General features: G+C 39.7%; 1 protein-coding gene across 1 annotated transcript in view; it reads left to right on the forward strand.

Annotated features, from left to right (window-relative positions):
- The first annotated feature begins 2,093 nt into the window (after window positions 1-2,093).
- vstm2lb (V-set and transmembrane domain containing 2 like b) overlaps window positions 2,094-14,735 on the forward strand; it is a 35,717-nt gene continuing 23,075 nt past the window's right edge. Inside the window, exon 1 of the mRNA XM_079683192.1 lies at window positions 2,094-2,351. Within this exon, the coding sequence (XP_079539318.1) occupies window positions 2,237-2,351 (115 nt within the window). The 5' untranslated portion in view covers window positions 2,094-2,236. The remainder of the gene's footprint in view (window positions 2,352-14,735) is intronic.

A 14,735-nucleotide genomic window follows, 5' to 3' on the forward strand; every position in this document is an offset into this window, starting at 1 on the left:
TCCTCCAGAGAGCTTCCTCGACGCTCGATCCTCGGTCCTCGAAGTACATTTAGAGAAATTAGATGTCCTTCAACATGGCGCGCTGAAATTCATTTCCGGGTCACAACCGGAGGACAGAGGAGTCGAGAAGGGGGATTTGACGAAATGAGAAAGGGCCTTTATATCTCATTTGGCTCCTCCTCTTCAATGGCGCCTGTGGCGTAATCTTCCGCCCTCCTTTCACCAGTGTCCGATATCGCACATAACAGAGGATTTTCATTTCATTTAATTTCAAACCTTTATTTAGAAAGATTGGTCCCTTGAGATCATCGATCTCATTTACAAGGGAGACCTGCATCATTTAGTTCCACATGAGACATAAAAACAACAAACAAACAAACAACAGAGGATATCATATTTACATATTCAACATTTACAAATACCCAGAGTGTCAGAAAGCATTTCATTTAGACTTGCCTTAAATACATTCAGAGAAATAAAAATGCTCAATTTCAATTTTGCCTGTAGACTGTTCCAAGCAAGTGGAGCTGCGCACATAAAAGCTGTCTTACCTAAGACAGTCCTTACTCTTGGCACATCTAACAAGACTATATCCTGCGATCGCAGACAATAGCTGCTTGCAACTTTCTGCTTTATCAATGAACAGATATAATACGGGAGTTTGCCCAACATAGCTTTATAGATAAAAGTGTACCAGTGACTGAGCCTCCATACAGTGAGTGATGGTAAACCTGCCTCGGTATACAGTGTACAGTGATGAGTAAGTGCTTTACAATTTGTGACAAATCTCAGAGCACTATGATACGCAGCATCTAGTTTGCTCAGGTAGTTGGCAGGTGCATTCATATTCATCAGATCACCTATAGGTGATGCACTAGGCACAGGTAAAAAGGTCACAGTGACTAGCCTTTTCCTGGCCTCAAGCGAGACATTGTACATTCAATATATACTTAAACACGCCTCTTCTCCTCATATTCTCTTTCATCCCTTTTCATTTAATACATTCTAAACGCTGTAATCAATACTCTAAAAAATATAGAAAATACTTCACGGCTGGTTTGGTTTCCGGTCGTTCCGGATGTTGTCACATGCTACCCACGTCTGTAAACAATAACTTTATTCAAATAAACTGTACCTTCATTCAATATTCAGCAATAATAATATCTCTACGTCTATAGTTGTAGTGTTAAAATCAGAAGGTTTCGGTGTGCATCACTCCATGTCATTTCGCTACTAAATTCACCTCTATAGCAAATGGTAAATTAGCCACATGATAAATGCTAACCGGAGATGAAGGATTTTCAGAATAAAAGCTTAACAACTGGTTGTGCACAAAAATTTCAGTTTTTTCAGTATAAAACAGCATTTAAACTGACGGCATGTTTAAGCTACATTATAAATGTAAAAAAAATCCCTACATTCAAAGTTGTGAGCTGAGTGAGGTTCTGAAGTCACAAGCTCTGCTCACTTGTTTGCTTGTGAGATAAAGTATTTAAGTAATAGTCAAATGTAAAAAATTACTGAAAAGAAAATTCAAGGAGCCAACATAAAAAACCTTTTTTTGCCATAACGCTTTGCAGATTAAAAGAGCATACACCATGTGCATTTTAAAATGACATCCAAGCTAGCTGTTTCCAACATCTTTCATTCTGCAAAAGCTAACCCCAATCAGGCCTATTCCTTTAGCATCCAACCTTATATAGCCAAGTGGAAATGTGTCTTGCAGGTCAGTGAAACACCGAACACACATACTTAAATTGAAAAAACAATAAAGTAAACGTATAGAGTACATTCAGTGTTTAAAACATGTGAAACCCATCAGACAAATAAAAAATAAAATAATGTAGCTGAAGTAATAAGCTGAAGAATCATCATCATTAAAAAAATCTCCTGAGCCTTTTCTTGATAGCATTGAGGACATCTACAACACGGGAATTAGTAAACAAAGATTGAAATGTACAGAAAATAAACTAAAACCAACAGTCACCCTGTGAGATCCCTCCGCCTAATTGACTCTCAATGTGAGCCGCAGCACCTGTCTGCACGCTGCTTCTCCCTCCGCCTCCGCTGGCCGCATCATCTCCTCCCGCAGAGCTAACTGGAGCAGCAGCGTCTCTCCTCCAGCTCCAAGCTTTATGTCTGTGAGGGCTGCTCTTCGCCGGAGGGGAGATTTTATGGATGCTCTTCACCTAATGTGACACATTTCATACAAGTGCTCGAATCACCGGTTGAAACAATGAGAGTCTTTGGAGTGATAATAGGGATTTTACAGTACGTGGGACTTTATATTCAACTTAACGCAGCTCTTAATGTCGGACACGGAGAGGTGGATAATCACATCTCTGGAAATGGTAAGTTTGTTCATGCTTCTGTTTGTTGGTGGTAGCTTGACTGCAAAATAAGCTTGTATTATTATAATCATGTTTTGAGCAGAAGCGAATGGGTGTGGTTCAGTGGAGGAGATAATTAAGTGTATTTAAGTTTAATGCCGTTTTCTTTTTTGTCAAGATAGATGTCTATTATTATTTCAGTTGTGCTCATGTCTGTGAGAATCTTAAAAAGGGAATCACTATAGCTTTTAATTTAACTTATAAATATACCACTTGTATCGTCTTTAAATGTGTCCACTTGAAAATTGTTTATTGGGTTAGTTATTTGAAGTGCATTCATCTAACTGAATACGACAGATAACTGCAGTAACTTATGGAGAGCCATATTCATTACTTTATATACATTTATGAATAATTTGTTTCAACCTTTGTTGGAGAAGATCAGGTATATAATAGCTATAGAGTTTTTATTAAAACTGTGTCCAAGATGTTGTTTTGGAATGCAATGCCAAAAGATGCAGACCTAAATGTCTTTTTGATTTTTCTTTATATATTTCTCGGAAAATCTGATTACAATAAAGTTAGATAACTAATGTCTGAATGTCAACAAGATATACTGGTCTCTTGAAGTAGTGATTCAGTATCAGAGGAAACAAATAACAGATCCAGATTGTAACATCTGTATACCATTTGCAGCACCCACACATACTATATTGATTTTTTTTCCTATGGCTCATGGTTTTACAGCAATGTACATTACAATAAAAGTTAATATTTTGTCTAATGCTAAATTATACAAAACTGTGTTCCAAGGTCCAGCAGTCTCTATAACAACAAAACAGTTGACATTGTGAAGCCTTTGAATTGTTCCTCCAATTAATTTCAAGAATATTTTTTAAGTCAACCACTTTGAGTTTGATGCCCCATCCTTCCATCTCTGAAAAAGGAGCATCGAGGGGTTGCATGCAACATAAGTCCTGGTCAAAAGCAGATTGTGAATATTGCGAATGCATTAGCTTTAGACCAATAGACTAAGCAATTAGAACAACTATAATCTATTACTTCTATTTATTTTGGGCACTGTATGTGGAATACTACATCATATCTTATATGAGTTAAAGAGCGTGTTTGTCATGCAGTATAAACCTCCACCAGCCACACAGTCACTCACGTTTGTCTCCTGTCCAAATCACCACAGTGTTATAAGATAATATTTATCGTTCGAAACAAGGTTAAGATCGGTGGACATCAAAAGGAAATGCAAGGCCAAGGTTTTGAGCTTTCAATGTTCTTAAGACAAATTACCCGTAAGGTAGCCAAAGCAGAGAGAGGGTGTTTCTCAATGTCGAGTACGCTTGCTTGGTAGCACATGTCTTCCGAGTCACTTTCTTCAGAAGCGAGGCAAGAATACTTCCTGGCATTCGGAAAACGAAGAGTGGAACAGGCGAGCAAGTGTGCAGGTGTGCGTCATATGAGAGGCCCCGCCTTACATTTTCCGCCACAGATTTGGGGAAATTGGTCTGTGTGCAAAGCATTCTGGGGATTTTAAGACCGCGGAGTCTACACATGTTCAGCCTCGAAATTGCTCTCGACAAAGTACACCGGGCTCGGTAGAATTCCAAGTATGCTGGACATTGTAACAGTCCTTCGGCGGCACTCAATGACCTAGTATGCTTGAAATAGTGGCTCTTGAGCAGCCTTCCTCGAGATTGAGGGTGTTTCTCAATCTCGAGTACGCTTGTTTGGTAGCCATGTCTTCCGAGTCACTTGCTTCAGAAGCGAGGCAAGAATACTTCCTGGCATTCGGAAAACAAAGAGTGGAACAGGCTAGCAAGTGTGCAGGTCTGCGTCATATGAGAGGCCCCGCCTTACATTTTCCGCCACAGATTTGGGGAAATTGGTCCGTGCGCAAAGCATTGTGGGGATTTTAAGACCGTGGAGTCTACACATGTGCAGCCTCGAAATTTCTCCAAACGAAGTACGCCGGGCTCGGTAAAATTCCAAGTATGCTGGACATTAGAACAGTACTTCGGCGGCACTCAATGCCAATAGGCGCGTTCACACCAAGTACTTTTCCCACAAAGGTTCCTGAGAATTACGATTTTGTTGCGTTCACACCAAAAAGTCCCAGGAACTAAATTAGTTCTAGAGAACCTTTTTTACCCCCTTTTCAGTCCCTGCTAGTGAGTAGGGACTTTCGTGGGAGAAAAAGGTTCCTGTGTCTGATTGGCTGGGCGGAACGCAAACCACGCCCCATCAAACTCCCAAAAACGTTTGTGAAGCCGCCATTTTATTAGCATTATTAGCATTAGCATTAGCCCAGCGCAGAAACGCAGAGAGACTAACTTATGACAACACAAAATAAAACATGGGAGCGGTGGAGATGAGGAGGTGTCGGCGTTCTGGCCGTTTACTCGGAAGGCTTCAGTAGAAGCTGCTGGGAGTCCCAGCAGCTTCTACTGAAGCCAGTCCCTAACTCCGGCGACTTCCGGCCGGGGATTTTGGGCCGCAGTATACGCCGTGAAGTTGTTTGCGGCCTGCCAGTAAACCCAAAGCAGAAGAAGAAGAAGTGACATCAGCGGCTTCATTTGCCTAATCCGCCCCCAGGAACTAATCTCCGGTGTGAACGCGATCTGTACTTAGTTCATGAAAACTAAAGAGTTCTCAGGAACCTTTGTGGGAAAAGTACTTGGTGTGAACGCGCCTATAGTATGCTTGAAATAGTGGCTCTGGAGCAGCTTTACTCGAGATTGAGAAACACCCTTATAAACACCCAGAGGATCTGTGCTGCACTCTGTACTTTTTGGAGGTGCGTGAAGGCTTGACATGCTTGGCATTGTCCTGTGGCACCTTATGTTATGTTCACAACTTCTTATACTCATGGACTTGATTTCTACTGAGCCTCATTGGTTTGCTATGTTTATGCAGATCTTGATTTCTGATCCGTCATGTGAAATTGCTTTTTATTTTGAGCAGTCAGTCACCACTGTAAATAAAAATAGTCAGTCAAACCAGCTTCAAGATAGTATTATAATATGCAATTATGAGTGCATAGTTTTATCTTGTAGGTGAAAGCATGTGTGTATGTCTGGTAAGATATAGCATTCAGACAGCTGCTAAAATAACATCTTTGCTGTTCCTTAAGTGCTTTTATTTTCAGACAGTGCTATTTGTGTCAAGTGCTACCTTTTCTCAGAGTCAGCTCTTTTGAACACAATTGGCATTTGTACCTCCTAGCAATCCTACCTTTCTCCAGCAGCTCCAGACATAGATTTACTGTTCTCTAATTAAATTGCGTGATAACCAATTCATCACAGTGTCTTCCCCTGAGCCCTCGCTGCTTAGCAAGTTAGCTTTTAGCTCGATCGCTAAGAGTGAAAGCAGCTGGCTCCAAATGGATTGAGTGCCTCGGACAGGTCGGAAAATCAATTAATAGCATTTCTCTCAAAGGGACTTGATTACAATTTGCCAAATCGTGTTCTTTCCCACTCTATGTGTCAGACTGGCTGGCCATGAAGAAGAAAATTCCTCAGGGTGTGATGCTTTAACAAAAACTAACATGCACTCTGAAAAACAACCGTTCAGGTTTTTTAAACTTGTTCCAGAAACTAAATAAAAGCCTTTTATTTTCACTTTTCACCAAAAGTAGCTCTAGCTCTAGCAGTGTTGTTAAGTAATCCTCAGGAGATTACTCTTTTTTTTCCTTTTTTCTTTCAGTCTTGCTTTTTGATAAATTGCCCAAGCAGAGGGGAGCCGAGCCGTCATGTAGAGCAGAGAGGCTGGATGCACCGTTCTGGAGAGTGCTTGTTAGATTCAGCCCTGAATCATTTGTTTCAGATAAGTGCATCTGGCTGGGGCTCGGTCAGCCCCTGCACCACAGATTCCACTTTAGCTCAAATGTAGATTGAATCACCTGCTACGCACAATAATAGGTTCTGTGTGAATTCAAATGACAGGGTTATTTGAATCTGTGTTTTTACGTCAATGAGGGCCATGTGTGTCAGAATATGAATCACCTACCTGAGGGTCGTGTCTCACCAGTGAGGACAGTAGGCAGATAAGAATGAGCATTGTTTGTGTGAGTTATTGGTCATGTTGATGCCATACAATACAAAGTGATAATGATCCTACACGTAGTTTCATCCTTATTCTGAACCCAGTGCAAGACAGCGTTGGTGCTATTTGGCAGCGTTCATCCTGTTAACCATCGTGAGCAGACCACTTTCACAGTGTGGGGGCGTGTACCAATTCATTAAGCTTCCAAAGTGTGTGGGATTCTCTGCCAGACCTCTGCTTGGTGTCCTCTTAATGAGGATAGCCAGCCCAGGCAGTTTGCATTGGCTTCCAATTTAATGGATCCCTGACTTTGCGGGGGGGCAACAGATTGTACAGTCACGCTGTCACGGCGGAGGGTGCTGGCGGAGGCTCGGTAGGAGAGAGCAGGAGAGGGAAAAGATGGCTGCAAGAACACTCATCTCGAGAGGATACTGGAGGTGTTTTACATTTGAACCTGTCACGCTTTAAAGGGAAAGCTAAAAATGTGCCTTCTGCTTCTAGCTATTGCAACACAAATATTATAATATAATTGTAAATTATGGTAATTTTCAATTTTACACTGATTTTTCATAATAAGTAGTTCGGACCAGTTCTCAAAGACATCCTCATCGGTCATCACAGAAGAAAGCCATGGCCCTGAGAAATGTAGTTTTGTGCGAGCTGTTCTTTGGCTTAGATGTCAAGCACTGCCTCAACTCCAATTAAACTTCATCAAGACCCTGTTCAATTTGTGCCATGCAAAGTTCTTAAGCACTTGTGTCACTGCTGTACACCACTGTACAGTGGTCTCCTGAAAGCATATACGCCATCATTTTGGCCACATACTCAAATCAAAGAAATGGTTGTCTTTCATCTCCGGAGAGTCCAGATGGAATACAGTGTGCTCCCGAGCCCCGGTGTTGTCAACAACACGTGCTGCTACCACACTCTGGGAGGAAATGCGAAAATAGCCTTTGAGTCTTGTGTCCCAGGGGCTATGGAAATTCCCTCTAGAGCACTGGCTGCAAAAGGCAGACAGCTGCTTGCTTGATTACCGGCTCCATTCTTATTTAATTATTTTACCTTCCACCTTGAAGAGAGGCTGAAGGTCTCGCGGCAAATGATTATTTCCCCAAGGAGGCTCCTGTCGGTTTGCATCACCACTTATTGTGAACCAAATACAGCATTATTGACTTTATGGTATATTCCCAGACTGCTTATTTTTGTTTGTCAGTGCTATCATGTCTATTTTTCCACATTATTAGTTATCAGTTGTCAATTGAACAACTCCTGAGTTAATTACTGCTGGTCATTACAGACATATCTTTGTACAGTGAGTCCAACCCAGCCTCACAAAAAAACGTGTAATAACTACGTTGGTCCACAACTTGGGACGTAGTATTTCTACAAAAACGCCTCTGAAATTGTAAAATCCCTACGTTTTTTTTCACAATTCATGTCTAATGGCTGGCGTCTATGTCACGTGATCTTCAAATTTCTCCCTGCAGAAAAAAACAACATGGCCGACATTCGTTTTATTCTCGGTGGAAAATGCCTATTTGAAGGTTAGTTTGGCCATTAAAATGTGTTTTGATGTCATTTGATGCGAGAAATATGAGTTGTTATTTCAAATTATGTGTGCAGTGGATGCACATGATCTTTAGTTTGCTAGTTATTATGAAGATTACTTCAGAACATTTTTCAACGTTTTCATTGTTACCAAGGTGGTTGCTAGGGACGCTGCTTTCGACATTATTTCTGTTATGTTGTGTAACTGTTTAATGGTGTTATCTGTATTGCTGCCCCCTTCCCCGTCAATTTATAGTGTTGGTGCACAGGGCAAACGTATTGGTTTAACAAAATCCATAACTAAAATTGTGGCATACATACGTTATTTTCCCCTTTGCAATTCTCCAACCCAGTCTCACATCTCACATCACATCGTCATAAACAAGTAGCGGAAACAGACCAAAAACTTTTTTTTAAAATAAAATAATACTTTATTCCGAGTGTGCTTGCTTTTCTCTTTGAAAGTCATCACATAACGGCATTCTAATACACGGTTCGGCTGCATTAAATATGACATATCTGCTGTAGTTCTCTATTTATAGAGCCCTGATGAGAAGACTTCTAGACAAACATGAGGAACTGCCGCCAAAACTGAAAATGTGACGTGGATCATAAATATATCAGCAATTAAACAACATCTTACATTTCTTTTCACACAATACATCTCTTTGCAGTATCAACACTAATTTGGCTGACTTTTATATTTGATCCAATTGGTAGATAGGCTGTACTTACACCATAACGGTGCACAGCTGATATAAAGGGAGACCTAGTGGTTAAAGCATGTTATTGAATTCCATTGTTTTTATTATTAGATATTAATAGGATCCCTATAAAGAATATTCATTACTCGTTATTCTCTACTAATAGTTAATTAAAGACTGTATATAATGACTATTTTGCACATCCCTTTCAAGATTTCAAGATTTTCTAAGGTTTATTGATATATCATATACACAACTATGGTGTAGTTATGCATTGAATGAAAAACTTGGGTCGCAGGTTCCTCAACAGTGCATTACAAGACATCTATCAATATGTGTGTAGACCTCCAGCAATGTTAACTATGTTGAAGCACTTATTTTAACTGATATTATACATATGTATTATACTCTTATAAGATGTATGTAGATAGTATAAGAAATGTGCAGAATAGGACAGTTTAATGGTGGAGGTAAACACATATTGATAGATGTCTTGTAATGCACTGTTGAGGAACCTGTGACCCAAGATTTTAATCTCCGACCTTGTCAGGTATTGAACAATCAATAAATAAAGAACACATAATTATTAAATATAAAACACAGAATTTGTGTGATTATACTAAATGATTTACAAATAAACACCACCGCATATTTACAACTGTTACACATTCTGATGTAACGCAAAATGTTTCCAACTTGGGATCAATAAAGTATATCTTATCTTAAGATGATCGATGGCTACAGCCATATTTGCAAAATTTGCCTCTGAACCTTGACAAGTGCATGTTTCAGGCTTATCAATTAACAACAGAAGGGGTCACAGACATAAGATCAGCTGTTAAATAAAGCTCTTCTGACCTTAGGTGTCATGTGGGTATATATTAATGCTGCCCATTATGGGCACAAGCAATTTTGCCCACACCCATTTATTAATTATATGTTTTAAATTTCAGTGTTCCTATCCCCTAAACCTCCAGGGATGTACAGTTTAATACTGGCAACTTCTTATTATGGGAAATACGAAAACGTATTTTAAAACTACAATTCCCAGTAGAGACGTGCCATAGAGAACATGTTGCGAAACACAATAGCCAGCATGTGTAGTTCTGGGGACGGGGTGGGGGAGGGGGGGACGGGGGGGACGGGGTGGACCCGTTCAAATCCAGTTTTGGACAGTCTGCCGTGGTTCCATCCCATTTCAAGTGCTGTTCGACGCTCGGCGTGACCCTCGGAGCACACTCAAACATCCAATCACAGAGCTTGAGGACTATCACGGGGTTTGTCAAGCGAAGCGGAGAGAATACTTACTTCCAGGTGTAATATTCTCTAAACTTTAAAGCAAATGAGCTGCTCCGACCTCCGACCCTCGGTCCTGACGGACTCCAACTTGTGTTTATTAATCAAACAAATAAATAAACACAAGGATAATTATGTGTTATTGTTGAGTAAATGGAGAATTGCACAGGGGAAAATAACGTATGCCACAATTTTAGATGTGGATTTTGTTAAACTAATACGTTTGCGCAGTGTACCAACACTCTAAATTAACGGGGAAGGGGGTAGCAATACAGATAACACCATTAAACAGTTACACAACATAACAGAAATAATATCGATAGCAGCGTCCATAGCAACCACCTTGGTAACAATGAAAACGTTGTATAGACACAATTTCCTGAAGTAATCTTCGTAATAACTAGCAAACTAAAGATCATGTACATCATTGCACACATAATCTGAAATAACAACTCATATTTCTCGCATGAAATGACATCAAATCGCATTTTAATGGCCAAACTAACCTTAAAATAGGCATTTTCCACCGAGAATAAAACGAATGTCGGCCATGTTTTTTTTTTCTGCAGGGAGAAATTTGAAGATCACGTGACATAGACGCCAGCCATTGGAATGCATGGTGAAAAAAAACGTAGGGATCTTACAATTTCAGAGGCGTTTTTTTGTAGAAATACTACGTCCTACGTTGTGGACCAACGTAATTATTACACGTTTTTTTGTGAGACTGGGTTGGTGAGTCAGGCTATATATAGTATTAACAATTTCCGATAACATTTAAGCCACCTTTGCAGTGACTGATTATTGATCTAACAAACATAACATACCTTAATTAATATAATTGACTTAATCTGCCTGTTCAAAAAATATAGTTTTAATAAAGATATTCTCACAACCAGTAGGCTACAAATGCTGAGATCCCTGAATAATTTGCCATAATCATAAACCTAACATAATTTCTTCCTCTAGTTGGTTACCTTCATGATTAAAGCTTTTTAATATAGAGCTCTGCAGCAGGTCTCTTTATTACAGGAGCTTCTTGTTGTTTCATCTCCAGTTCTCTTAGGGCTCCCTTGATTATTAAAGCCATGCATCAAGTCAGCGAAATACCTGTTCCTACAAGGATTTTGTTCAAGGGCTATTTACATTTATCTTAGTGGAAGATTTTCTTATATGTTGGTTTTTATTCTGTTACTAATTTCTTCTGAAATAAGGCAAGGCAAGGCAAAGCACGTTTATTTATATAGCACCTTTCAACACAAGGCAATTCAAAGTGCTTTACAAAAAATGAAAGACATTAAGAAAATGGCATTTAAAATCAGTCATTAAAAAGAAAGATAATAAAATAAACATTAAAAGAAAAAATACATGGATAAAAGTTACAATGCAGTTTAAGATGTGAAGAGTTCAATTAAAAGCAGCGGCAAAAAGAAAAGTCTTCAGCCTGGATTTAAAAGTAGTAAGAGTTGCAGCGGACCTGCAGGTTTCTGGGAGTTTGTTCCAGATATTTGGAGCATAATAACTGAACGCTGCTTTACCGTGTTTAGTTCTGACTCTGGGGACACAAAGCTGACCAGTCCCTGAAGACCTGAGAGATCTGGATGGTTCATAATTTAGCAGGAGGTCAGAAATGTATTTTGGGCCTAAACCATTCAGTGCTTTATAAACCAGCAGCAGTATTTTGAAATCAATTCTTTGACACACAGGAAGCCGGCGTAAAGACTTCAGAACAGGAGTAATTTGATCCACTTTCTTAGTGTTAGTGAGGACTCGAGCAGCGGCATTCTGAATCAGCTGCAGCTTTCTAATAGATTTTTTAGTGAGACCTGTGAAGACACCATTGCAGTAGTCCAGTCTACTGAAGATAAAAGCATGGACACGTTTTCCAAATCCTGCTGTGACATTAGTCTTTTAATCCTAGATATGTTCTTTAGGTGATAGTAAGCTGATTTAATAACTGTTTTAATGTGACTGTTGAAACTCAGGTCAGAGTCCATGACTACACCTAGATTTCTGGCTTTGTCTGTTGTTTTGAACATTTCAGACTGAAGCTCAGCGCTAACTTTTATACGTTCTGCCTTGGCTCCAAAAACCATTACCTCAGTTTTATCTTTGTTTAATTGGAGAAAGCTCTGAATCCCGCTGTGACATTAGTCTTTTAATCCTAGATATGTTCTTTAGGTGATAGTAGGCTGATTTAATAACTGTTTTAATGTGACTGTTGAAACTCAGGTCAGAGCCCACCCAGTTTTGTAGTCAGTCTAGTAATATGTTGTGGTCAACAGTGTCAAACGCAGCACTGAGATCTAATAATACTAACACTGAAGTTCTGCCACTGTCTGTGTTTAAGTGGATGTCATTGAAGACCTTTACAAGAGCAGTCTCAGTGCTGTGGTTTGGATGAAAGCCTGACTGGAACAAATCAAAACAGTTATTTAAATGCGAGAAGTTACTCAACTGTTGAAAAACTACTTTTTCAATGATTTTACCTAGAAATGGCAGGTTCGATGTGGGCCTGTAATTGTTTATTACTGAAGCATCTAGATTATTATTTTTTAAGAGCGGTTTAATGACTGGAGTTGTCAGGGCCTGTGGAAAAATACCTGAGTGAAGAGATTTGTTTACTATATGAAGTAGATCTGAGGCCATGCAAGGAAAACATCTTTGAAAAATCCTGTTGGAATAATATCAAGGCAGCAGGAGGAGGATTTCAGAAGTTGAATAATGTCCTCTAGGTTTTTATCATTAATCTGATGGAATTGTGTCATGATGTCTGAATTGATATTAGGTGGACACAGAGACAACACATTTGCTGTACCTGATGCAGAGGCACTGACTGCTTGTCTGATTTTCTGAATTTTGTCAGTGAAGAAGGAGGCAAAATCATTGCATGCCCTGGTGGTTAGAAATTCAGAGGCTACTGACACTGGGGGGTTAGCTAGTCTGTGGACGGTAGCAAACAAGGCACGTGCGTTGTTTTTGTTTTTGGTAATGATGTCAGAGAAGAAAGACTGTCGTGCGTTTTTCAATTCCAAATTATAAAGGCCAAGTCTCTCTTTATAGATTTCAAAGTGAACCTGGAGATTTGTTTTTCTCCACCTACGTTCAGCTTTTCGACATTCTCTTTTCTCTGTTTTCACGGTCATGGCCTTTCTCCATGGTGATATTTTCTTGCCAGACACTTCCTTTACCTTAGTTGGAGCAATGGCATCTATAACATTTTGAATTTTTTAATTAAAATGATCTACTAGCTCATTTACTGAGATGTTAGCAGGGGCAAGTGTGGAAGAAAAATTCTGAGTAAACATTTCGCTAGTATTTTCAGTTAAATATCGCTTTGTGGTTACCTCGTTTTGAACATTTTTGTGAACAGAAATAGAGCTCTCAAAGAAAACACAGGAATGATCAGAGAGTGCAACATCAGTCACCACAACCTCAGAGGTATTCAGACCCTTTGAGATAATGAAGTCCAGAGTGTGCCCCTTATTGTGCGTGGGCTCCGTCACATGCTGAGTCAGTCCATAGCTATCAAGAACACAAAACAGTTCTTTAGCCCCTCTGTCCTGGGGGTTGTCAACATGGATGTTAAAATCACCAACAATGACTAGACGGTCAAAGTCAATACACACTATAGACAGCAGTTCAGTAAATTCATCAAAAAAGCTTGCACAGTATTTGGGTGGTCTATAGATATTTAGGAACAGAGCTCGAGAGGAGCATTTCAGCTGAAGGGCCAAATATTCAAAAGAAGCAAAGTTCCCATAAGATGTCTTCCTGCATTGAATGGAATCATTGAATAAAATAGCAACTCCACCCCCTTTCTTATGCATTCTTTCCTGACTCATAAAACTAAAGTTGGGAAGGGTTGATTCGATAAGAACAGTTGCACTGTTATTTTGTTCAATCCAAGTTTCCGTTAAAAACATAAAATCGAGATTGTGCTCAGTGATAAAATCCTTGATTAAAAATGTTTTTCCTGCCAAAGACCTGACATTTAATAAAGCTAGTTTAAGTTTGTTAGATACACTATCAGTCAGATTTTTTGTGACAAGCTGTGGCTGACATGGAATCGTTGCTAAATTTGATAAACTCACACAAACGTTTGAGCACTTCCTGTTTCTAAGCCGATTCACAGCTCTTAATCTATTACCTATCAACACAGATATCGGCAAAGCTACAGGCAGGCAGGGCCCCGGCTTGTCCTGGAAAGAGTTGAGAGTGCCATACGCCCTTGAGCCTGCTTCGGTGATTTTGGTTGGCGTTGTTGAAGGGCGGGAGTAAAGGACATGCTGCCAGGGGGGAGAGGTGGTCGACGTAGGCACGGTGATGAAGACGGGGGAGATGTGTGTCGCCATTTACAGATTCTCTGATTTCATGCATGGTGATACAGGCATAACTCACCAACTCGTCATGTTGCCTCTATAGACTGCCTCAGCATTCAAATATACTTTGCCCTGTGGAATCTATTCTGATTGTGTTTCATTCCCTTTCAGTGACTCCACTGTCTTACTTGACCAACAGACTCAAATTACTGTGTCGCAGCAAACAGATGGATAGGGCATTTTATCAAGACCCCTGCTTGAGTACAAGGAGGAGTTTGAAATTCAAAGGATTTCATGTCAAATATTAATTTTTTGTTTTCCAGCTTGAACTTTTGATTAAAAAGGGACAACCCTACGATCCAAATCTATATCCTTTCCCTCTGTGCCAACAATAACTACTAAAAACACATCAATGAGCCACGTTTTTGCACTCGGTATAATTTCACTACCAAGTATCGTAGTTAATTCACTCCCAAAGCACG

This window comes from Notothenia rossii, assembly GCF_949606895.1.
Source record: "Notothenia rossii genome assembly, chromosome: 5".
Classification (NCBI taxonomy): domain Eukaryota; kingdom Metazoa; phylum Chordata; class Actinopteri; order Perciformes; family Nototheniidae; genus Notothenia; species Notothenia rossii.